Below are 21,946 nucleotides of genomic sequence, written 5' to 3'. Positions count from 1 at the left end.
ATCCCCTGCTGCTCAGAACCTCTTGGATCCATCACCCACAGGATCCTGTGCTGCTCAGAACCTCTGACCCCCGAGTCTTTTTTTTTTTTTTAATTTTTTTTTAAACTTTTTTAACGTTTATTTATTTTTGAGACAGAGAGAGACAGAGCATGAATGGGGGAGGGTCAGAGAGAGGGAGACACAGAATCTGAAACAGGCTCCAGGCTCTGAGCTGTCAGCACAGAGCCCGACGCGGGGCTTGAACTCATGGACTGCGAGATCATGACCCGAGCTGAAGTTGGCCGCTTAACAGACTGAGCCACCCAGGCGCCCCGACCCCCGAGTCTTGAGCAACCCCAGGCCAGAGGCACAACTGAGTCCATTCATGTGTCATCACCGACTGCACCTCCCCAGCCCTGCTGGGCCACAGTCTCCCAGACATGGGTAGTTCAAAGAGGGAGAGGCAGTTAGAAGCTAACACTTAAAATGGTCACATGGCAACGACGGGTTCAAGGTTCTAAATTCCAAGCCTCTTCACCTGAAGCCAGATTTTTTAGGTTTTTGTTTTGTTTTGTTTTGTTCTCACTGAGGTCAAGTGCACCAGGTTGGCAAGCTGCAGTATGGGGGCAGGGGAGGGAGTGGCTTTGGTGTGTGTGCCCTCTGTCTCTCCAGCAAGATGGCAGAGCCAGCTTATGAGCCTGACACCCAGGGCCACAAATGGAGCCCGGGACAAGGACACTGGTGACAAGCCTGTCTTGACTCACACGTGCAATGAGACCATTCAAGCTCCTCCGTCTTCAGATAGGGGAGGGGAAAAAAGCAAAGCCCAGCGGATAACGACCCTCCATGCACCCTCACTGCCCCCGTGCTACAGAAGAAACAGAACAGAGAGCTTAAGGAAGCGAGAGACTTGGCCAGAGTCAGTCCTCAGCTAGTAAGTCGTGGGTGGGGACTCAATCAGATTGTCTGGTGCAGGGCTGTGCTCTAAATCAGGGGTTGGCAAATCATGTCTATAAAGTACCAGGCAGTAAATCATTTAGGCTCTGTGGGCCCTGTGGATCTTTATCACATATTCTTTGTTTTTGTTTTTTTACAATGTGTTAAAGATTTTTTTTTTTTTTTTTTAATTCTTAGCTTGAGGGCCTTGCAAAAACAATGCTAGCCCGCTGCCACAGTTTGCTGCATCATGCCCTAACTCGCTGTGCTGTTGGGGCCTCATAAAAACAAGCCCGGATCACCAAGATTCCATGTTTCACCGAACACAAAGCAAGCACTAGTTTAAATAAGGCAGGTAGCAAAGAAGAGCCAAGAGGGTTCACCTGGCCCCAGGTTTTTTTTCTAAGTTTAAGTATTCAGGATGCATGCAAAGACAGACTGACAAGATATGCACTGTTTATAATGGGGGAACTGGATGCAATGTAAATAAACAACAGGCGGTTAGATAAACAAGGACACAACCACACTCTGTCTACGGCGCAGCCATTAAAAATGATACATATTGAATCTTCCTATCCATGAAATTAAGTTAGATCTAAATACATGGAGAGATATACCATGTTCATGGACTGGTACACTCAACACTAAGATATCCACTGTGCCCAAACTGGTCCATAAATTCAATGTAATCTTCATCAAGATCCCAGGAAGCTTTCTTGTAGAAATCGTCAAGCCAACTTGAAAGTTTATACAGAAAAGAAGACCTAGAAGAGCCAAAACAATTTGGAAGAATCACAAAGCTGGAAGACTGAGACCCTCTGGCCTAAGAATTTCTATAAAGGTTCAGCCAACAAGTCAGTGTGGTGTTGGCTCAAACACAGACATACAGCTCAAGGGAAAAGAAGTGAGAGTCTAGAATTAGACCTGCACATATGTGGTCAACTGATTTCCAAAAAGGGCACTGACAGGATTCAACCAGCAAAAGACAAGTCTTTTCAACAGAGGCTCTCCATATAGGGAAATAAATGACCTTTAACCCCTACTGCATATCATCCACAAAACTTATTTAGAAATGGATCACAGCCTTCCTGTAACTGGTGGCCAACAGAAAGCTTAAAAAGAGCTTCCCTTTCCTCTTGTTCTTTCCCAGGGTTCTGGAAGAGTCAGGTTACTCTAAAATGTGTTGTTGATGGACTCCCAGTGTGCGTTCTCATGTTCAAACCGACGACATTCCCCCCCCCCCCCCAATTCTTTCTCCTCTAGTCTTTCATTTGCTCGTGGCACTGCTGGGGCTCAGCTTCAGAGTCCTCCGGTTTTCGACCTTTTTCTCCGGCTCTCATCTCAAACACCTGCTGCACCTGCAGCTCCTTCACCTTTAGCCACACACTCTCCCTTCTTCCACTCACGCCCCGAGAGCTCTGGGTAGGCTGCCCTTTGCTCTTGTTGCCCGCTCCACTAACAGACACGGCTGCCGTTTCCTGCTTCTGCACGCGTCTGGGCATACGTGATCAGTGACATCTTTCAAGCCTTGCACACGTGTTGTCAACCTACTTCTTAGAACTGCAAAACCTCAAACATCACCATTCTCAGCTCCGGCAGCACGCAAGGATGCCGCCTTCCTCTGACCCTTCTGCAGTTAACGCCTCTCACGTTATCACGCCCTGCCATAGCGGGAGGTAAACAGTCCTTTGGGTTGTTAACAAGCTTTCCTTCCTCCCCACCTTCTGCTTCTGGAAATTCGTAGGTTTTCTTTTTATGTGCTTGGATTTATCTGTTTTTTAAACCCTTGGCACACCTCTGGTGTGAGCATGTCTGCTCTCGGCAATAAGTGGGATGACGTTCACTTTTTCATAAACCCAGTGTCCAATGGCTTAAGTCCGTGTCTTCAAGGGGCAACACCGCACCCTGTTATCAGGCTTCCGATGTCTGTGGACTAGACACTCTGCGCTTAGGTAGACTTCCCATTTACTATCGACATAGTCAATAGTGGACTACCAGCAATGACCTCATCGGCTACATCTCCAAACCCTGGGGTATCAGCTATTGTGGGCAGCAACTGAACGCCACCTTCTTTGATTAAAACTCTGGACTGTTCCAGTCTTTTTTATTTATTAAAAAAAATTTTTTTTAACGTTTATTTTTAAGACAGAGAGAGACAGAGCATGAACGGGGGAGGGTCAGAGAGAAGGAGACACAGAATCTGAAGCAGGCTCCAGGCTCTGAGCTGTCAGCACAGAGTCCGACGTGGGGCTCGAGCTCATGGACCGCGAGATCATGACCTGAGCCGAAGTTGGCTGCTTAACCTACTGAGCCACCCAGTCGCCCCATGTTCCAGTCTTTTTTATTCTGTGGGAAGGACCTGGATGCTCTGGAGAATACAAATACGTGAGGAAAAGTTGTTGATGAACGTCTGCATTCCCAATCGAGACTCGGCTACAGCCACAATGTGAGTTCAAGCCCTCTGCCCACCGATTTTCGGTATGCTTGGTTTGGGAGCTTTGCAAACCTCGCAGAGCCTTCGAGGTCTGTCTGTGGAACCACCACGGTGCCCCTGTGGACGTGCCTCCCTCTGCAGGGGTGGGACCGCGCTGACCCACATCCCCGACCCCGCGGCAAGCAGCCCGGTGCGGCCCAGGCCGACGGTTCTCCTGATCTCAGACTTTAAACAACAATTAAAACTCTCAAACTTGTAGAGGAAAAGGGGAGAGCATCTTTGCAACTCTGGAGTCCACAAAGATCTTAGGACACAAAGGGTGTTAATTATAACAAAATACATTGAAAAACTGGACTTTTCAAAATTAAATGCTTTTCTTTTCCAAAGATGATCCTAAGGAAAATGAAAAGGCAAAAGCTACAGACTGGGAGAAGATGTTCACAACACACGTAGGACAAGGAGGCAAGGAGCTATTGATTGACAAAAGTCTTTAAAAAGGTGCATTTCTGGGGCACCTGGGTGGCTCAATCAGTTAAGCGTCTGACTCTTGATTTTGGCTTAGGTCATGATCTCATGGTTTGTGAGATCGAGCCCTGCATCAGGTTCACTTGCTGAAGCGTGGAGCCTGCTTGGGATTCTCTCTCCCTCTCTCTGTCCCTCCCCTGCTCACATGCATGCTCTCTCTCTCTCTCTCAAAAATACACTTTAAAAATTTTTTTAATTAAAAAAAAGAAAAGTCATTTATTGGATATAAATTATACCTCAATAAAACTGATTTTAAACCCTGAATAAAAAAACCCACACTTTGACTTAAGACCTCTATTATCAACATGGCTAAATCTCAGAGAATGTTGAGTAATGAAAACAGGCTGCACCACTTACACCCATTGGCAGGGCTGCTATCAAAACACAAAAAAACTCAACCAGAAAAAAAAAAAAAACAACGCTGGCGAGGACGTGGAGAAACTGGAACCTGCGTGCTCCCAGTGAGCCATAAAATGGGGCCGCTGCTCTGGAAAACAGTATGGAGCCTCCTCAAAACTTAAACACGGAGTTACCATCTGGTCCAGCAACTGCCCTTCCTGATAGAAACCCCAAAGCACTGAAAGCAGGGACTTGAACGGACGTTTGTACGCCCGTGTTCGTAACAGCACCGTTCACAAGAACCGAAGGGGGAAAGCAGCGGAAGGGGGCCATCGAAAGATGAATGGATAGGGGCGCCTGGGTGGCGCAGTCGGTTAAGCGTCCGACTTCAGCCAGGTCACGATCTCGCGGTCCGGGAGTTCGAGCCCCGCGTCGGGCTCTGGGCTGATGGCTCGGAGCCTGGAGCCTGCTTCCGATTCTGTGTCTCCCTCTCTCTCTGCCCCTCCCCCGTTCATGCTCTGTCTCTCTCTGTCTCAAAAATAAATAAACGTTAAAAAAAAAAATTAAAAAAAAAAAGATGAATGGATAGACAAAATGTGCTCTATCCATACAACAGATTATTGTTTAGCCTTAAAAAGGAAGAAAATTCTGACTCGTGCTACGGTAAGATGAACAAGGTTCAAAGACGGGCTTTGAGGGCATGACGCTACGTAAAGTAAGTCAGACACAAAAAGAGAAATACCGTAGGAGTCCACTTACATGAACTCCCTGAAGGAATCAAATCCATAGAGATGGAAAGCGGACTGGTGGTTGCAAGGAGAGGGAGGGGTTAATGGTCAACGGGGATACGGTCTCAGTTTGGGAAGATGGGGACGTTCTGGAGCCACATGGGGGTGATGGCGATACAACGGTGTGAATGTGCTTAATGCCACTGGACTGCACCCCCAAAATGATTAAGATTTATATGTATTTGACTGAAATTCAAAAAATGCAATTTTCAGAAATGCAAAATGAAATTCTCAAAACTAAAAGATAAAAATTTCAAAAGTTGCATATACACACACACACACACGCACATACTATGACACCATTAAAAAGAAAGTTTAAAATGGGGGAGGGGCAGAGAACGATGATGATGATGATGAAGCCAAACAGTCCATGACCAGGAAACACACCAGTCTCCATCAGGCCCCACCATGTGCTGTCCACTGTCTCTGTCCTCTCTCAGCTGCACTGTCCCCTGACCAAGAAAGGCATCTGCGCGCCACCCTGCCGAACCCTGCCCCGTCCCACCCCACCCCACCCCACCATCCTCTCCTCCAGGGAAGGCCTCTACTTTGCATGCTCGGTAACCATTTTGGTCGTTTGCCCATTTTTCAATCTAATGCCTGTCCCGTCTCAAGAACGTGAGCTCCCCGAAGGATCTGGCTGTTTCGTGCACTGTTGTATCCCAAATACCTATAATGGCACCTGGAGCACAGCAACTTCTCAGTAAATACTTGCTGAACGGATCAAAAGTACAAAAAGCTGTAAAACATGATCACTGTAAAATGCCATTTTGGTAAACCAATCTTGCTTTGTGCCTGCAACAATGATGCTATTGTCATCATTTCTGGGAGGACGGGAATCGAGTTGATTTTTGTTTCCTCCTCTTTTGCCCGTCTGCATTTTCTACAGTGAATTGATGTTGCTTTGGTAACATACAACCTGATAGGTTCCTTCTAATTCTCTTTAAAGTTCCCAGGGGCGTCTGGGTAGCTCAGTTAAAGCGCCTGACTCTTGATATTGGCTCAGGACACGATCTCATGGTTTGTGGGTTTGCACTGACAGGACAGAGCCTGCTTGGGATTCTCTCTCTCCCGCTCTCTCTGCTCCTCCCCTGCTCACATGCACTCTCTCTCTCTCTCTCTCTCCCTCTCTCAAAATAAATAAACACTTAAATAAATAAAGTTTCCAAAATAAAAAGAACTATGCATCTGGCCTCTTTGGTATGTGCGGTGTCCCTCCTGGGACCTTGCTTTTCCCCAGACCTCAGAGAGAACACTGGGGGAGCATGACCTCCATCCCCTGGGGACTCTCGGGGCCCACAGAGTGTGAACAGGACACCTGAGGTCCATTTAAGAGAGGGTGCAGCCACTCCAGAGTAGGTTCCAGAAGCCCTGACAGAGAAATGCCTCAGCTGCTAGCTGGGTGGTTTGAAAGTATAGCCTTTCACCCTGTGGCTCATTCACTTGAAGATCTGCCCTTAACGCCTTTGTTTGGTTTTGTGTTTGCCTCATTAACTTCCATGTTAGATGAAAATTTTCATCTCCTCCTTCCTACCCTGAAAGTAGAAAAAGGTTTTTTTGTGTGGTCTCAATAAAATTAATATTCACCTCTGTAGAAGCTGGAGGGTGTCTCCACTAAAAACTGGAAAAAAAAGATGGTTACTGCAGTCTTCTTCATAGGCACCAATGTGTAATTCAAGAAAGGAAACTCAAAACTCCAATATAACAGATACAATACGTCTACAAGGTTTTTATGTTCATATCATGTACATTTCTCATGACACGTAACTTCAACAACTTTTTTATTTTCTAAGGCAGGCTTCACGCCCGGCATGGAGCCCAACACGGGTCTTGAACTCGTGGCCCCGAGATCAAGACCTGAGCTGACACGGAGTGGGATGCTTAACTGACTGAGCCACCCAGACACCCCAACAACTTCCTTCCTAATGGCTAAATAATATCCCACATACAACATCAGCTACACCTTACTTAGCCGCTTTCCTACTCTTGGACCGTTAGGGTATGTGTGTGTGTGTTGCCAATATATATACAAGGCAGCGTGAGAAGTATTTTGGAGTATAAACCTTTGGCCACATCTTGGCCCAAGGAAAAAACGACCAGGTCAAAATGTATGTTTTGAAGGCTCTGGATATATATCGACAAACTTCCCTCTAGATCCACTCTACAAGTGTATCTGTCTGCCAGCACTGTATGAGCACACCCGACATAGAAGGCTTGAGGTTTACTAACATTTTTTTCCCCCCAAAGTTAATGGTTAAAAAAATCAGCTTGTGTCGGGGCGCCTGGGTGGCGCAGTCGGTTAAGCGTCCGACTTCAGCCAGGTCACGATCTCGCGGTCCAGGAGTTCAAGCCCCGCGTCAGGCTCTGGGCTGACGGCTCAGAGCCTGGAGCCTGTTTCCGATTCTGTGTCTCCCTCTCTCTCTGCCCCTCCCCCGTTCATGCTCTGTCTCTCTCTGTCCCAAAAATAAATAAACGTTGAAAAAAAAAAATTAAAAAAAAAAAATCAGCTTGTGTCAAGGGAAAAGCTGAGGGGGTAGAGCCGGGAGCTGTGGGCGTTTACTACTGCGCACACAGGAGCTGAACCTTCGGAAGTGCCTGGTCTGCAAGGGCTGCAGTTCGTTTATCTCGGTTCCCTAGGAGTTTGCACGTCGTTTTATCTCGGTACCCAACTGGCTTGGCTTGGGGCAACGGAAAACGTGCCGGGCGTGGGCCCTGCCCTCATGGGGTCCAGAGGCCCATATCTCAACACCAGGGTACCCGCATGCAGCCTCCGGGAGGTGATCATTACTACGTCATCCACCCTTTCCTGGGCTCCCACCCCGTGTCCGCTGCACCATGCGTCAGCCGCGGAGTTGACTGTAATTACAGAAGGCAAGAGACACCAGCAGCCCGCCTTCAGCTCCTCGCTCGGCGCCTGCTAAGCTCTGTGTCGGTAGATAAGTCGGTCGCCCCTCAGTTCCCCCATCCGTGAGATGGGGACAAAGACAGCGAGGAGGGTGACGAAGGGAGTGCAGGGAGACAACGCACAGGGCCGATTGCACATAATGGCTTCCGATCACGGGTCTGTATTGGCCCGCACAGCAAGAACGCTCAGAAATGTTCTGTACCGTCATTTGGGTTACTGGCCGTTTTTCAGATCGGGGAACTGAGGCAGGCGGGACTGCGAGTCACACGCCCAAGGGTACCCTCCATCAGCTCTTCAGCCAGGGCTCCGCTGCCCAGGACAGCACTGCCTCTGAGCAGTCGCTACGCCCGGTGCTTCGCCTATACTCTTCACGGAAGGACTGCTGTCTCTCGTCTGGGGGAGAATGGGGCCCCTGGCACAGGGAGCCATTTGCCCCAGACCCTACGGCGAGGACACAGCCAGGAAGGCGCCGGGTTGTATCTGCCTTCACAGCGCTCCCTGCTCTGGCTCCTGTGCAAGTAAATGGAGTGGGCACACAGCAGGCACTTGATAAAGACTGAAAGAGACCTGTGCGGCCGAGGGAGCTAGATCCCAGGAACAGGCCCTCCGGGAGCAGCCGGGCTGCTGGGAGTCAGCAAGGCACCTGCCACAGCCAGGGAGCCAGGGCACCTCCCCTTCCCGGCCAGCCAGGCCAGCCTCCTCTCCTGGGGCAGAAAAAGCAGGGGGAGGGAGGCCCTGGCAGGCCTGGCACAGGGCCCACCCAGCTCAGGCCCTGGTGAGGCTTCTGAGACTGTTCAGCCTGAAGGAGGGCAGGCACTCCCCCCCCCCCCGGGGCCTACAGCAAGGAAGGGGGAAAGTGCCCCCTGCCCGGGGGCAGGCAGGCAAGCATCTCTGGGCCTGGCACCAGCTGCTCAGACCGGGCCTCGAGTGCCCATTACTCATCATTTTCCTGGCCGCTCTGGCTACGCCCTCCTCCCGGCTAGGAGCCGAGCTCCTTAGGATGGGAGGGGGGTCCTGCCAAGCCCCTGCCAACTTAGGGAGACACCCACCTGCCCCGATCCTTGCCACACCAGCCATCCCACACCCCTGCCCACATCCCTCCACGCCCCTCTGGCCCTCAGAACGTGTCCCCTTTCCCTCCCTCCTACCTCTAAGCAACTCCATTTTTCTTAAAACCCAAATACATCCCTTCTGTCAACCCAGTCTTAATTCCCTAAGAGCCCGCCATCCTCCTGACTCCCAAAGCAGAGCCCCTCAGCCTACTCCTGCCTTGAAAAGTCTTGCTTCCCCCGCACCTCTATTTCTCCTCATTGGCCTTACCCACCTAGTGTCTGCCCGGAATGGCCCGGTGTAATGGAGCTGATATGAACAGACCTCACCGAATCCTTACCACCATCCTGGAAGCCAGGCAACAATGGGAGTTAAACCCATCTCCACCTACGTCACGAACGGAGGAGAGGCTGAGGCTCAGAGAGGTGCAGTAAGTGGCTGGAGGTCACACAGCTGCTGAGCTGCTGATCCAGGGTTTGAACCAAGGACTGCTGGCCCTGAAGTCAGTGCTCTCAACTGTCTGCTCCACAGTCTCCCCAAACAGCCCCGGCCAGCCTGGAGTGGGGGATGATCTTTACCTCCTCCAGCCCAAACACCCACATTCCGAGGGCAGCTTCCTCTGGCCTCCTTCACAAGAGCCACCTCTGAGGCATGCTTCACACAGAGCATTTTTCTGCTCAGCTTAAACTTCTGAAGTTTAGGATAACACCTCTGAAGCCTAGCACTGCAATATGTTCCAGGCTCTGGGAGAGTCAGTGAATTGGAAAGGGCATGGGTTCGGGGCCACCCCAGGCTGGCAGTTCTTGGGGGTGAGCAGGCTGGAAGCAGTAAGTGGCCCAGGTCTCTGAGAAGCCGTAACTCCTGGAGTAAGTAAGTAGAAGCAGAAACTCAGACTAAGACCCCTAAAACCCCAAAACAGGAGAGGGTCAGAGAGGGTCACACAGCCAATAGATGGCAGAATGGGAGCTTCAGGGGGGGAGTCACGTGCTAAGTTGGCACAACTGGGGCCTGAACTGAGGGTCAAGACCTATACTTCAGTCCCCTGTTTTATAACGTTACCGACCAAATCACAAATAAGAATACACCAATTTAAATGTGCAACTCAATCCCCCCGCCCACTCGTGATTCCTTTGCCTCGCTCTGTTTCCCTAACCCTCATCACCTTCTAAGACACTTGACATACTTGTGTTATTAGAACCTGAAGTCCACCGGATCAGGGATCTTTGTCTCTTTTACACTCTGGCATACTTCAAGCACCTAGAACAGTGCCTGCTCCATATAGTAAACGCTCAGTAAATATCTGAGTAAGTAAATCAGCCCAGCAAACTTTTATCGAACACTTATTACGGCCCAGCTGTGAACTGCAATCACTTTGCCGGGTCCCAAATCGACCTAGACACGAATGTTCCCTAAACCCTGTAGCAAGCCTGGTTCCAGAAAGGAGCTAGCAAACCAACCCCAATTTGAGCCAAATCCATCCATGCCCTTAAACAACCAAACTCTCAAACAAAACGAAAACATGACACATCTCCGAACTGAAGAGAGCCCAAATTTCCTGGAGGCTCCCTCTGAGAAGCAACTTCATCTCACCCCCCAAAAGGCCCAGCAAGACTTAGAGAGTCCGCAGCCCCTCGGCCCAGCCACCCAGATTCACAGCTGCCGCTTTTCTAGCATTACTTTGGCGAAACAGGTCTCAGATCTGTCATGGCCCAGCTGGTGAGTGGCACTGGGCCAACTCATTTGTACTGGACGCTCTTCCCCGGGATGTCAGAGGAGAAGAAGGGTCCAGAAATGTCCTTGGCCTTCTGGCCTTCTCTCTAGTGCTGTCCAGTACCTCCTAGTGGGAGGGTCGCTGCAGGGGTGGGGGTGGGCAAAATCAGAGCCACCTCTGAAAGTGTGACATCTGCAGACGTGGACTCCCTGGGTTTCTGCAGCAATTCCCAAGGATCCTCCCCTTCCGTCAGCAGGGACAGGAGGGCCAGTGATTCCCAGGTGCCTCTGGGGTTGGCTGAACCAGACTGCAGAAGGCAAGGCTTGGAGATTTTCATATATAGCTTTTGACCAAAGCCAAAAAGCTGTTCCAAGAAGTCCTGGGTCCGTTTGTCTCAGTCCAGGGAAGAGAACAGCAATTATCAGGAAAGACTGTTCCAGAGAGCCGTAGGGCATTCCAGAAGGGCCGCCCTACTTCTGAATCGTCTTCCAGAAGAGGAAACCAGTCTCCATCAGCAACCCCCCCGGCCCAACCCCCCCCCCCCACCCCCCCCCAGCCCAACCCCCCCCCCCCACCCCCCCCCCCAGCCAATGGGCTACAACAGGAGCTGCAGCAAACACTTAGGGAGCTTCTGTGCCAGGCACTCTGCGTAACCTGCAGCAGAGTGGGGCCTGCCACTGATCCCCGCTCCACTTTCCAGCTGTGCAACCTTAGGCACCTACTGCCTCTCTGAACCAAAGTCTTCTCATCTGCAAAATGAGAGAACGCCGTCTACTTCGTGGGATTGCTGTGGGAGTTCACTGAGATAACACTTCGGTGAGCCCCGAGCCTGCCACACGGTAGCGCTTAAAAAGGCGCAGTGCTTTCAAAGAAAAGGATGGGCCTATATGGAGAAAAGGGAAATTAAGAGGTCCCTAAAAGTCCTGTAAACCATTATTTAACACATTTAGTTATTTCCTAAGCGTTCGTTGATGCCTGTTTGTTTTGTTTTTCAAATAAACTTAACCCTCACAGCATCCTGGGGGGTGTAAACGGCGGAGGGCAGAGCAACAGTCCTAATGACAGAGGACGAAAACAAGGCCCCTTGAAGGTCCGGGGAGGCGGCCGGCAAGCACCCGAGGAGGGGCCGTCCGCCCTCGAACCCTCCGGAGTAGGTTCAAAACATCGGACGCGGGGATAAACTGGCTGGAGGCCATCATTAGCGGGGCAGTCGGCGCCAGGACTTTAATTCACCACTGCTAAGAAGTGGTCATCTTTTATCCCTAAAGGAAAAAACGCATGCCAGGGCCCAGACCCTGGGGAAATAAGTCAGCGCCCCGAGACGCCACGCTCGTGCTTTCAACGCTGGGTCAGGCCCCGCAGAAATAAAGGAGATGGCGGCCCCCGTTCCGGAGAAACAACGAGCCCCCAGGGCTCCAAGTGGGGCACCGGGGCCCCAGAGGACACCCCCTGAGCGCCGGCCGGAGGAGGGGAGAGGACGGCGGCGGCCGCTCACCTGGCAGCGGCGTTCTGCGCTCCTGGCAGGGCCAGACCCCAGCCCGCCCGGAGCCAGGCTGGGGTCGCCCCTGCTCGGAGAGGCCCGGCCCCCCGAAGCAGCCGGCGACAGCCCGGAACTCACCTGCCGTCGCAACCGCGCCGCCGCCGCCTGTCAGTCAAGCGCACCCACCGCTGCACCGCGCAGGGCCGTGGGGCCCGCTGGCTGCGTCCCGCCTCCTCCCCCTCAGCCGCCCAATCGGAAGAGGCGAACGCCACGAATGGGGGCGGGGCCGGGCGGGCGGTGCGGGCCGGGGGCGGGGCCAGAAGGGTTTGGGGCGGGGCAGGGCGGTGCCGGCGCTCTGCGCTCTGCGCTCTGACCTCACTGCTGCGCGCCGGAAGCAACCCGGGCCACGGCACAGGGGCGCGGCGGCCGGACCGCGGGGCCGGCAAGACCATGCCGGTCACCGGGAAGAGTTTCCGCCGGCGCCGGGCCGATTCGGAGTCGGAGGAAGATGAGCAGGACTCAGAGGAGGTTCGGTGCGTTTGGGGTGGGGCTTCCAAGGGGCCAGAAGAGACAGCGGTTTGTGATACTCATCACCGGCCAGGCTCCTCGTTGACTGTGAGCCGAGGTTGTTGTCCCTTTCTGCAGAACAAAAAACTGAGGCTCCTAGGGCTGAGGCCGCCGCCGCAAGGCCGCACAGTATCGAGAGATTCCCCCAGGATGCGCGGTGGGTCTGATTGCAATGGGTCTAAGCGCAGGGTTGCCTTCTGGATCATTGTGCCTGCGGCTCAGCAGTTGGACAGGGATGCCGGTCGAAGTTGCCTTTTGAGTCTGAGTTCCGCGGAGGGTGTCTCAGACTGTGCGTTGCCTCTTTGCAGATTAAAACTGGAAGAGACCCGCGAGGTGCAGAACTTGAGGAAGAGGCCCAATGGGGTGAGGTGGGTATCGCAGGGGCTCCGCGGGAAGAGCAGGCGGAGATGACAGACACATGTCCCCGCCTGAGTCGCCACCACAACTATCTCTTCAGACATAGCCCCTTCTCTTGACACACTGTACGCCTAACATTGCCCTGAAAGGAGTCCCGTGTTCTTTGCAGACGCTTACCCAGGAGATGGCCCAAGCTGTGTGGTCTTTAGGTTTGCTCCAGAGGTGCAAAAACAGGTTATCAATTCGGGTTTTTATTGCACCTGATTGCGAAATGCACACGAATTGTTAAGTTTGGAAAAAAACTTTTGAAGTATAATCGAAAAAGTAAGCAGCACCCGTAATTCTCCCATCCACAGGTAACCAGCGTTAACATGTAATGTTCTGTCCAGTGTCTCTCTTTTTTGGAGATTGCAAGTACTCTTATTCCGTGCTGTTTTCAGCTCATCACGTTTTGGGCATTGATATTATGGATTATTTTTCCCCAAAACCTTTTTAGTGGCTGCATAGTATTCCACTGCGTGTATATGCCATAGTTTAACTAATCCCGGGGCGCCTGGGTGGCTCGGTCGGTTAAGCAACTTCGGCTCAGGTCATGATCTCTCGGTCCGTGGGTTCGAGCCCTGCGTCGGGCTCTGTGCTGACAGCTCAGAGCCTGGAGCCTATTTCAGATTCTGTGTCTCCCTCTCTTTGACCCTCCCCTGTTCATGCTCTGTCTCTCACTGTCTCAAAAATAAATAAAACGTTAAAAAAGAAATTTAAAAAAATTTAACTAATCCCTTACTTAGGGGTTGTAGGTCATTTGTAAATCTTCATCACCAAACACGGGTGCAATAGTATTTTTCTACATTTGTCTTTAGCTTCCTTTTCCCAGAAGGCAAAATCTTAGAAATGAGATTTCCAAGCCCAGATAATGCCAAATGGCTTTGTAGGAAAGCCTACCACTTCACCCTACCCCCTGACCCAGCATCTAGAGTGCTTTATTTTTAAACTGTTTTATCCTTGTAGGCTTTGCCAGGTGGCTTTGGTGCCCACTCCTCAGATCTTGCCTTTGCTCTAATGTTGCATCCTACGGACTTTCTAAGTGTTCTGCCTCGTGTCTGAATTGTGCCATTTCTCGCTGTCTCTGTCTCTGTCTCACTCTTCCTTTTCTCTCTGCTCAGTGCTGTGGCCCTGCTGGTAGGAGAGAAGGTACAAGAAGAGACCACCCTCGTGGTGAGTTGTGGGGTCCTCCTTGGGAATGGAAAGCTGTGGCTGCTCTCCAGTAGGTGACTGCGTTTTCTTTTTAAAAAAGGGGGGGGAGGGGTGCCCGGGTGGCTCAGTTGGTTAAGTGTCCAGCGTCGGCTCAGGTCATGATCTCACGGTTCATGGGTTCAAGCCCCACGTCAGTCTCTGTACTGACAGCTCAGAGCCTGGAGCCTGCTTCAGATTCTGAGTCTCCCTCTCTCTCTAATCCTCCCCCACTCACACTCTGTCTATGTCTCTCTCGAAAATAAATAAACATAAAGTTTTTTTTTTAAATAAACATTAAAAATTTTTTTTTTAATTAAAAGAAATTACAAAAAAAAAAAAAGACCACTGCCAATTATACAGATGCGTCCTCACAGCTGTGTTTGCGTTCTGCAGGATGACCCCTTTCAGATGAAGACAGGCGGTATGGTGGACATGAAAAAACTGAAGGAAAGGGGCAAAGATAAGTAAGTGGCGGACTCACTGAGATACAAAGTAACCTATAGCCCCTGCCTGGGTCTGTGTGCCTCCAGAGAGCTGGGGCCCACAACAGCAGCTCTAGTGGGGCATTCTGAAGTATCCTTCATGCTTTGTAGTTTAAAAACAAATGAAAGCAATGGGGCGCCTGGGTGGCTCAGTAGGTGAAGCCTCTAAACTGCAGTTCGCGAGTTCGAGCCCCGCATCGGGCTCCGTACTGATGCCTCAGAGCCTGGAGCCTGGTTCAAGTTCTGTTTCTCTCTCCCTCTGCCCCTCCCTTGCTCACGCTTTGTCTCTCTGTCTCTCTCTCACTCTCAAAGATAAACAAACATTAAAAAATATATATTAAAAAAACTGAAAGCCAGAACTCTTCAAAAGAGTCCTTTAACTCTTCCGCTTAGAGTGCTGTGGGTACTCTCCTTCGGAAAAGGTGCATTGTGTAGTGTGTTTCAGACCCAAGTGGAAATGTTGTTTTTGTTTTTTAAGAAACACGTGCTCTGTCTCTCTCTCTCACAAATACATAGTAAACGTAAAAAAAAAAAAAACAGGGGCGCCTGGGTGGCGCAGTCAGTTAAGCGTCCGACTTCAACCAGGTCACGATCTCGCGGTCCGTGAGTTCGAGCCCCGCGTCAGGCTCTGGGCTGATGGCTCAGAGCCTGGAGCCTGTTTCCGATTCTGTGTCTCCCTCTCTCTCTGCCCCTCCCCCATTCATGCTCTGTCTCTCTCTGTCCCAAAAATAAATAAACGTTGAAAAAAAAAAAAATTTAAAAAAAAAAAAACAAAAAAAAACAAAAAAAACCACATAAGAACACAATTATAAAATAATACATTCAACCAGTGTAAAAGTATCTAGTCATTCCCCAGTGGAATCTCCAACATTTTGCTTGCTTATATTTCTTCTGTTTACATATCACGTGTGTTTTTTTCCACAACCACAAGCAGGATGGGCTTGGGTGTGTGGGTTTTACTGGTATAATATCAGACTTGGCCTCACCGACGTGTGACTCAAAGGTTCCGCTTCTTTGCCCCTCCCTCCAGGATCAGCGAGGAGGAAGACCTCCACCTGGGGACATCGTTCTCCGCGGAAACCAACCGAAGGGACGAGGATGCCGACATGTGGGTATCAGCCTGGCTGTGAGCGATGAGGCGCTGGATCCAGCCAGATACAGTCCCGAGATATCTAGTCACAGATGACATTTCTAGAATCATCCAAAGGCCAAGGCAGAGTTGGCCCCTGTCACTCCACCTCCCAGGCTCGTGAACTTTGAGGAAAAAAAAATCCTAAACATGCTTTGAAATGATGGTTCTTGGGATTTTAGATGCCCCGACTAGTAATAGTTTTCCCCTAAATATTGTAGGAATAAAACACTGCACTTGTCCACCTTTTCACTGACGAGACTGTTAACCAAATGACCACCGTCGACCGTTGCATTCTGTTTTCAGCGAACCTTAACATCTATTAACAGCAATAGATGGGGAGGACACAATCTCACCACAGAGGTTGGTGCTTTAAAGTCAAAAAAAAGTTCTGCGTGGTGAAAAAAACTCGAATTAATTTTCACGTTTCTCATTTTTCCACGGACTGATGAACACTCCTGGGCCATCACTGCTCTGTGGGCCAGTGTTGGGTGTTGGGGACCACTCATTTTAAGGAGAGGTTTTGTGAGCTTCCCGCCTCTCCCTGAGGCCTGTGGGTTTCTCATTTCAGGATGAAGTACATTGAGACAGAGCTCAAGAAGAGGAAAGGGATCGTGGAACACGAGGAACAGAAAGTCAAGCCAAAGAATGCAGAGGACTGTCTTTACGAACTTCCGGAAAACATCCGTGTCTCCTCAGCCAAGAAGACCGAAGAGATGCTTTCCAACCAGATGCTAAGCGGCATCCCCGAGGTGGACCTAGGCATCGAGTACGTTTCAGACCCCGATCTAGCCTCTCTCCTGCCCGGGGCCCACGGAAGAGCGCTCTGCTTTCCGGCTAAGGGGACTGTTTCTTACCCGTCTCCTTGGAAACCCACAAATAACTCTGTTTTCTCGGGTAGGCGGAGATGCTTGTGCCCAGAGCGTCCGAAGGATAGGTCAGCGTTGCTAGGGAGATGCTAGAGAAAGCAAAAGCATGGTGTTTTGTTTGTTGAGATATAATTAAGAAACACATAACGTCATGCTGGTTTCAGGTATACAACGTAAGGATTATTTGTATGCAAGCGTTTATTTTTACGTGGTCTTTGTTCACAGCTCTTGGGCTGTTCTGCTCAGGCCCTTGTAGTCCTCTGTTTTCTTCTAGCAGGAGCCATGTTAAAGGCTTACCCATCCCATGAGCCTCCTTTTCATTTTTGCAAAACACCTGCTCTAAAACAGGATTGTCATGGAAGAAATATGACAGTCAGAATCCTCTTTGGGCGTAAGAGAAAGTTGGGAGGCTTCTGGATCCTCGCCTCTTTTCTGGAACTAGCTTCGAGCCTTAGGTAGTTTTCTTTCCTTCTCTGGGGCTCAGTTTCCCCTTGATCAGAAGAGGACAGTAAGGGGCGCCTGGGTGGCTCAGTCGGTTAAGCATCCCAACTCTTGATTTTAGCTCAGGTCCTAATCCCAGGGTCGTAGGATCGAGCCCCATGTCGGACTCTGCTGACAGTGTGGAGCCCGCTTGGGAGTGTCTGTCTCTCTCCCCCTCCCCCACTCGCATGCACTCTCTCTCCCTCAAAATAAGCATTAAAAAAAGAAGAAGAAGACAATAGATAGATAATGCATCTTCGACAGCCGTGAGAACACACAAGCTGGGAAACTGCGGAGCCCTGTGCTCCAGAGGGTGATTTCCTCATGCACCGGTGCGTTTCCAGCCTGACTGGCAGTTCTGTCTGAGAACCAAAGGCGGGAGGACTGAATACATGGCGTGGCTCCCTTCTCCCCACAGCGCAAAAATAAAAAATATCATTTCCACGGAGGATGCCAAGGCCCGTCTGCTGGCAGAGCAGCAGAACAAGAAGAAAGACAGCGAGACGTCTTTCGTGCCCACCAACATGGCCGTGAATTACGTGCAGCACAACCGATGTAAGCTGCTCTGGGCAAGCAGCCCTGTCCCGTTGGCTTGCCCCACCCCCCCCCCCCCCCCCCCCAAGTTCCCGTATTTTGTCTGACGTGTCCCCTGGTCTCTTTTGATCCAGTTTATCACGAGGAGCTCAATGCCCCCATTCGGAGAAACAAAGAAGAGCCCAAAGCACGACCCTTGAGAGTGGGTGACACGGAGAAGCCAGAGCCTGAGCGTAAGTACAGAGGAGGCCCCAGAGCTGCCCGGAGCAGTCATCAAGCCCCTGGAGGCGGGGTGGACTCTGCAGGGGCGGGGCTTGGGCTCTGGGGCCAGGGCGTCTGGGTTCCACTCCACGTTCGTTTCCCTTCCCCTTGCCAAGCCTCAGTTTGCTCGTTTGTAAATGGGGATAGTAACAAAACCTACCGTTAGGGGTTGCTCTGACGATTCACTGGGCTATTAAATATCAAATATAACAGAAACTCAAAAACTTAGCATATTTCAGTAAGCAAAACTAAACTCAAAGTTACTCATAATTTCGCCAAAGGTGAGCGCCGTTAACATTTTTATGTGTCGCCTTCCAGACTTTAAAAAAATATTGACGTAGGGGGGCCTGGGTGGTTCCGTCGGTTAGGCATCCGACTTCAGCCTAGGTCATGATCTCGCTGTTTGTGCGTTGCAGCCCCACGTCGGGCTGTGTGCTGACAGCTCAGGGCCTGGAGCCTGCTGCGGATTCTGTGCCTCTTTCTCTGTCTGCCCCTTCCCCACTCATACTCTCTCTGAAAAATAGAAATAAAGGTAAAAACTATATCGATGCATACAGAACCATATGCCATGCACGTACTTCATAGGGCCTCCTGGTTTTTCACTCAGTAGTGGGCCCTGCACGGCTCTCTGGGACAGTAAATACGTGTTTTCCCTTTCAGTGGCCACCTCGTGTTCCGCGGTACGGAGCTACTCCGGTTCCCTCTAGTTGGACGCTTACGTGGTTTCTCATTTTCCCCCATTTAATCACCGTCGGGCTGACCCTTTTTGCCCACATCATGTCCTTCGGCTACATGCCAAGAAGTCGCCAACGCTCCTCTAGAAGTGGGGTGCAGATTTGTCCCTCCCCCTCCACTAGCAGCGTCCAGCTGTGCCCCTGTCCCTCCAAGGGTCTTCTTTTTCGTACCAATGGGGTGAGCCTAAGGAAATGCTAAATTTGCTGAGGCTTCTGAAAATCCAGGCTGTTTGCTTTTTCTTCCTTCCTTCCTTTTTTTTTTTTTTTTTTTTTTAATTATTTATTTTTGAGACAGAGACGGAGCATGAGCAGGGGAGGGGCAGAAAGAGAGGGAGACACAGAATCCCAAGCAGGCTCCAGGCTCCGAGCTGTCAGCACAGAGCCCGACGCGGGGCTCGAACTCACAGACGGTGAGATCATGACCTGAGCCGAAGTCAGGCGCTTCAGTGACTGAGCCCCCCAGGCACCCCCCCTCTTTTTTTTTTTTTTTTTTTTAAAGATTTTAAGTAATCTCTACACTCATCATGGGGCTTGAACTCACAACCAGATCAAGAGTCACTCACTCCACTGATGGAGCCAGCCAGGCGTCCCACTTTTTCTTCCTTCTTACTTGAGAAATTATTTTCTGTACCGTCTTGGGTGCATAGTCATTAATTCCCAAAGAGTTTTGTGTTATTCCCACATAGTAAGCAAGGACTTTGGAGTCACCAGACTTGGGTTCAACTCTCAGCCTACCTTCACTTTCCGAGTGACCTTGAGGAAGACCATCTAAGCTCTCTGAACGGTGATGGCAATATGTCCCCGTTTGAATTGCCGTGAGGGTTAAAAAAAAGGCGTATCTAGGGGCGCCTGGGTGGCTCAGCTGGTTCAGGTCATGATCTCGCGGTTCGTGGGTTCGAGCCCCGCGTCGGGCTCTGTACTGACAGCTCAGAGCCTGGAGCCTGCTTCAGATTCTGTGTGTCCCTCTCTCTCTGCCCCTCCCCTGCTCACGCTCTGTCTCTCTCTGTCTCAAAAATAAATAAACATTAAAAAAATAAATAAGCCGTATCTAAAAGTATTTAGCACCAGGCCTCGTACCTAATCAAACTCTCCCTGAAATAGAACACCTGTTGTCACCTGGTCCCATGCTGATGTCAGCATACCCCCCACGGTACCGTCATCTGACTCCACCCTGTGTTTATTTCACTCACTCAGTAACCAGTCTTTACTGAGGCCCTACTATGTTCCTTTTCACCAGGGTAGGCCCTGGGGCTTCTGTGGGGAATGAGGCAGGCGTGGTCCTAGGCTAAGCAGAGCTAAAAACCTGTCGGTTGATTCCAGGACGGCCAACAGCTTCTGCTCTTTTCCTTCTCAGGGTCCCCTCCTAACCGCAAGCGTCCTGCTAACGAGAAGGCTACCGATGACTATCACTATGAGAAGTTCAAGAAGATGAACAGACGCTACTAAGGGTAGCAAAAGGGAGAAGTGCAGGATGGACGTAAACAGCACTGTCCCCTCCCTAACCCCTTGACAGACGGCTTCCCGGACAGAGGTGGACAGAAGTTTATTTGCAAACAGACAGTTCCCCAAACTGATCTCCACTGGTCCTGCCACTTAGCTGCTGGATTTTCTGGGCACTGCGTTTGTGACCTTTGAAACAAGACAATGCGGAGTTTTCCTGTTTGGGGGCAAACTTCATTCTTGTGTGAGCATTATAAAATCTTGTTCGTAAATCTGTTGACTTTCTCTGAATATTTGCCCTGGGTCGGGAAGAAACAGCGGTGTTCGAAACAAGAGAACACCCTTTCGCTTGTGCTATTATTACAATATATGCGCAATCGTGTCTCGTACTTTCAAATTCCTGGAGGTCAGGAACGCGCCCTTCACCGTGTGTAGTGGGTCCAGCTCACAGCAGAGAAGTCTAGAATGGGATCAAAGGGACACTGGTATTTTCTGACTTTTACAAAGTTACCGGTTTCTTTTCATTAAGAAAGAAAAACAATTTCTATCACTTTCAGCACTTAATATTAAATATGGAATGAATCCAACCATACTATCCGTACTGTGTCTCCTTATAGCAACCCTAGGTAATGTGTCGAGAGCCTGCGGGTTGGGCAGCGCAAATGCAAAACTCAAGTTACTAAGAGAGAGACCGGCTCATTTAGTTTAAAGATGTAAGGGCGCCTGGGCGGCTCAGTCGGTCCGGCACCCGACTCTTGGTTTCGGCTCGGGTTGTGATCCCAAGGTCATGGGATCGAGCCCTGTGTCGGGCTCGGCACTGAACGTGGAGCCTGCTTGGGACTGACTCTCTCTCTCTCTCTCTCTCTCAAAAAAAACAAGAGTAGGCTTCAACCTGCCAGCTCTCGGGCACAGTACCCCCATGCTGTCATTTTCCTGAGGCACTGACACATGTTGAGACGAGAAAAGGGCAGGTGGGTTGACTTCTGGGCTGACTCATTGTAGGTGTTGCAGCTAGAGGAGTTTGCCTTTGGAGTCCAAGCTCGGCCCTGCTTATATCCTTCAGGCCCTGAGCCTGCTACATCCTTCGACAATCTCTTTCTCTCGGAGCCTGTTTTCTCATCTGTAAAATGGAGATCGTTTTTCATTTTTATTTTTTTCCCTCCACCAAAATGAATGGTAGTGAAGGCAGGAATCACCTATGCCTTGTTTTTGTTTTTGTTTTCCCTTGAATTCCCAGGGTCTAGTCCATAACCCAACACATTGGCAATCCTCAACCCTATGAATGAATGAATGAATGAATGAGTGGAAGAATCCTTAGTCATGTTGATAGTATGTATCCTTCATATGATGCCATAAAAGTAGCACTCTACCCATGTAACGTTTCCTCCTCAACAGTCATAACCACAGTCTAATCAAAAGAAAAACATCAAATTCCAATAGTGGGCCATCCTCTGAAAGATTTGACCAAGTACTCCCCAAAACTGTCAAGGTCGTCAAAACCAAGGAGAGCTTGAGAAACAGTCTTAGCCAAGAGGAGCCTAAGGAGACATGAAAACTAAATATAACGTGGTATCTTGGGACAGGATCCTAGATCAGATACAGGGCATTAGGTAAAAACTAAGGAAACGCTTTAGTTGTATCAACATAGGTTCGCTAATCTTAACAAATGTTAACACATTAATATGTTAATACGGGAAGTTATGTGGGAGGATATAT

At 50.2% G+C, this 21,946-nt stretch overlaps 2 protein-coding genes, 1 long non-coding RNA gene and 1 pseudogene across 7 annotated transcripts in view; 2 read left to right on the top strand and 2 right to left on the bottom strand.

Annotated features, from left to right (window-relative positions):
• The window catches only part of USP20 (ubiquitin specific peptidase 20), a 44,301-nt gene extending 31,913 nt beyond the window's left edge, over positions 1 to 12,388 (bottom strand). Inside the window, exon 1 of one of the 4 annotated variants that reach the window (XM_043565564.1) lies at positions 12,286 to 12,388. The gene's annotated coding sequence lies outside the window, so the exon portion shown is untranslated. Of the gene's footprint in view, positions 1 to 12,162 lie in introns of all 4 variants that reach the window. The other 3 variants (XM_043565565.1, XM_043565566.1, XM_043565563.1) reach the window with 3 other exon arrangements.
• LOC122474444 lies at positions 544 to 9,558 on the bottom strand (annotated as a pseudogene).
• On the top strand, positions 11,312 to 11,818 carry LOC122474599. Its single transcript, XR_006294953.1, has 2 exons — positions 11,312 to 11,483; positions 11,682 to 11,818. It is a non-coding gene; the product is annotated as an uncharacterized LOC122474599 (long non-coding RNA).
• A 128-nt stretch (positions 12,389 to 12,516) lies between the features above and the next one.
• Positions 12,517 to 20,817, top strand: CD4H9orf78 (chromosome D4 C9orf78 homolog). Of its 2 annotated transcripts, XM_043565567.1 has the most exons (9): positions 12,517 to 12,680; positions 13,023 to 13,082; positions 14,232 to 14,283; positions 14,695 to 14,765; positions 15,814 to 15,891; positions 16,484 to 16,681; positions 17,680 to 17,816; positions 17,930 to 18,028; positions 20,145 to 20,817. In XM_043565567.1, the coding sequence occupies exons 1-9, from the start codon at positions 12,598 to 12,600 to the stop codon at positions 20,234 to 20,236; spliced, it is 870 nt and encodes a 289-aa protein (XP_043421502.1). In that variant the 5' UTR covers positions 12,517 to 12,597; the 3' UTR covers positions 20,237 to 20,817. The 2 variants fall into 2 exon arrangements, with proteins under 2 accessions (XP_043421502.1, XP_043421503.1); XM_043565568.1 differs by lacking the exons at positions 12,517 to 12,680; positions 13,023 to 13,082 and having other exon boundaries at positions 14,247 to 14,332.
• The last annotated feature ends 1,129 nt before the right edge of the window (positions 20,818 to 21,946 follow it).

Source organism: Prionailurus bengalensis, chromosome D4 (assembly GCF_016509475.1).
Source record: "Prionailurus bengalensis isolate Pbe53 chromosome D4, Fcat_Pben_1.1_paternal_pri, whole genome shotgun sequence".
Lineage (NCBI taxonomy): Eukaryota > Metazoa > Chordata > Mammalia > Carnivora > Felidae > Prionailurus > Prionailurus bengalensis.
This window is presented reverse-complemented; position numbering and strand designations above follow the sequence as displayed.

Bases quoted from the DNA above. Each gene is read 5' to 3' on its own strand.
- CD4H9orf78 (XM_043565567.1), top strand. From the start codon at position 12,598: ATGCCGGTCACCGGGAAGAGTTTCCGCCGGCGCCGGGCCGATTCGGAG. The intron at 14,766-15,813 runs GTAAGTGGCGGA...CCCTCCCTCCAG, and splicing joins AAGGAAAGGGGCAAAGATAA to GATCAGCGAGGAGGAAGACC. The intron at 17,817-17,929 runs GTAAGCTGCTCT...CTTTTGATCCAG, and splicing joins TTACGTGCAGCACAACCGAT to TTTATCACGAGGAGCTCAAT.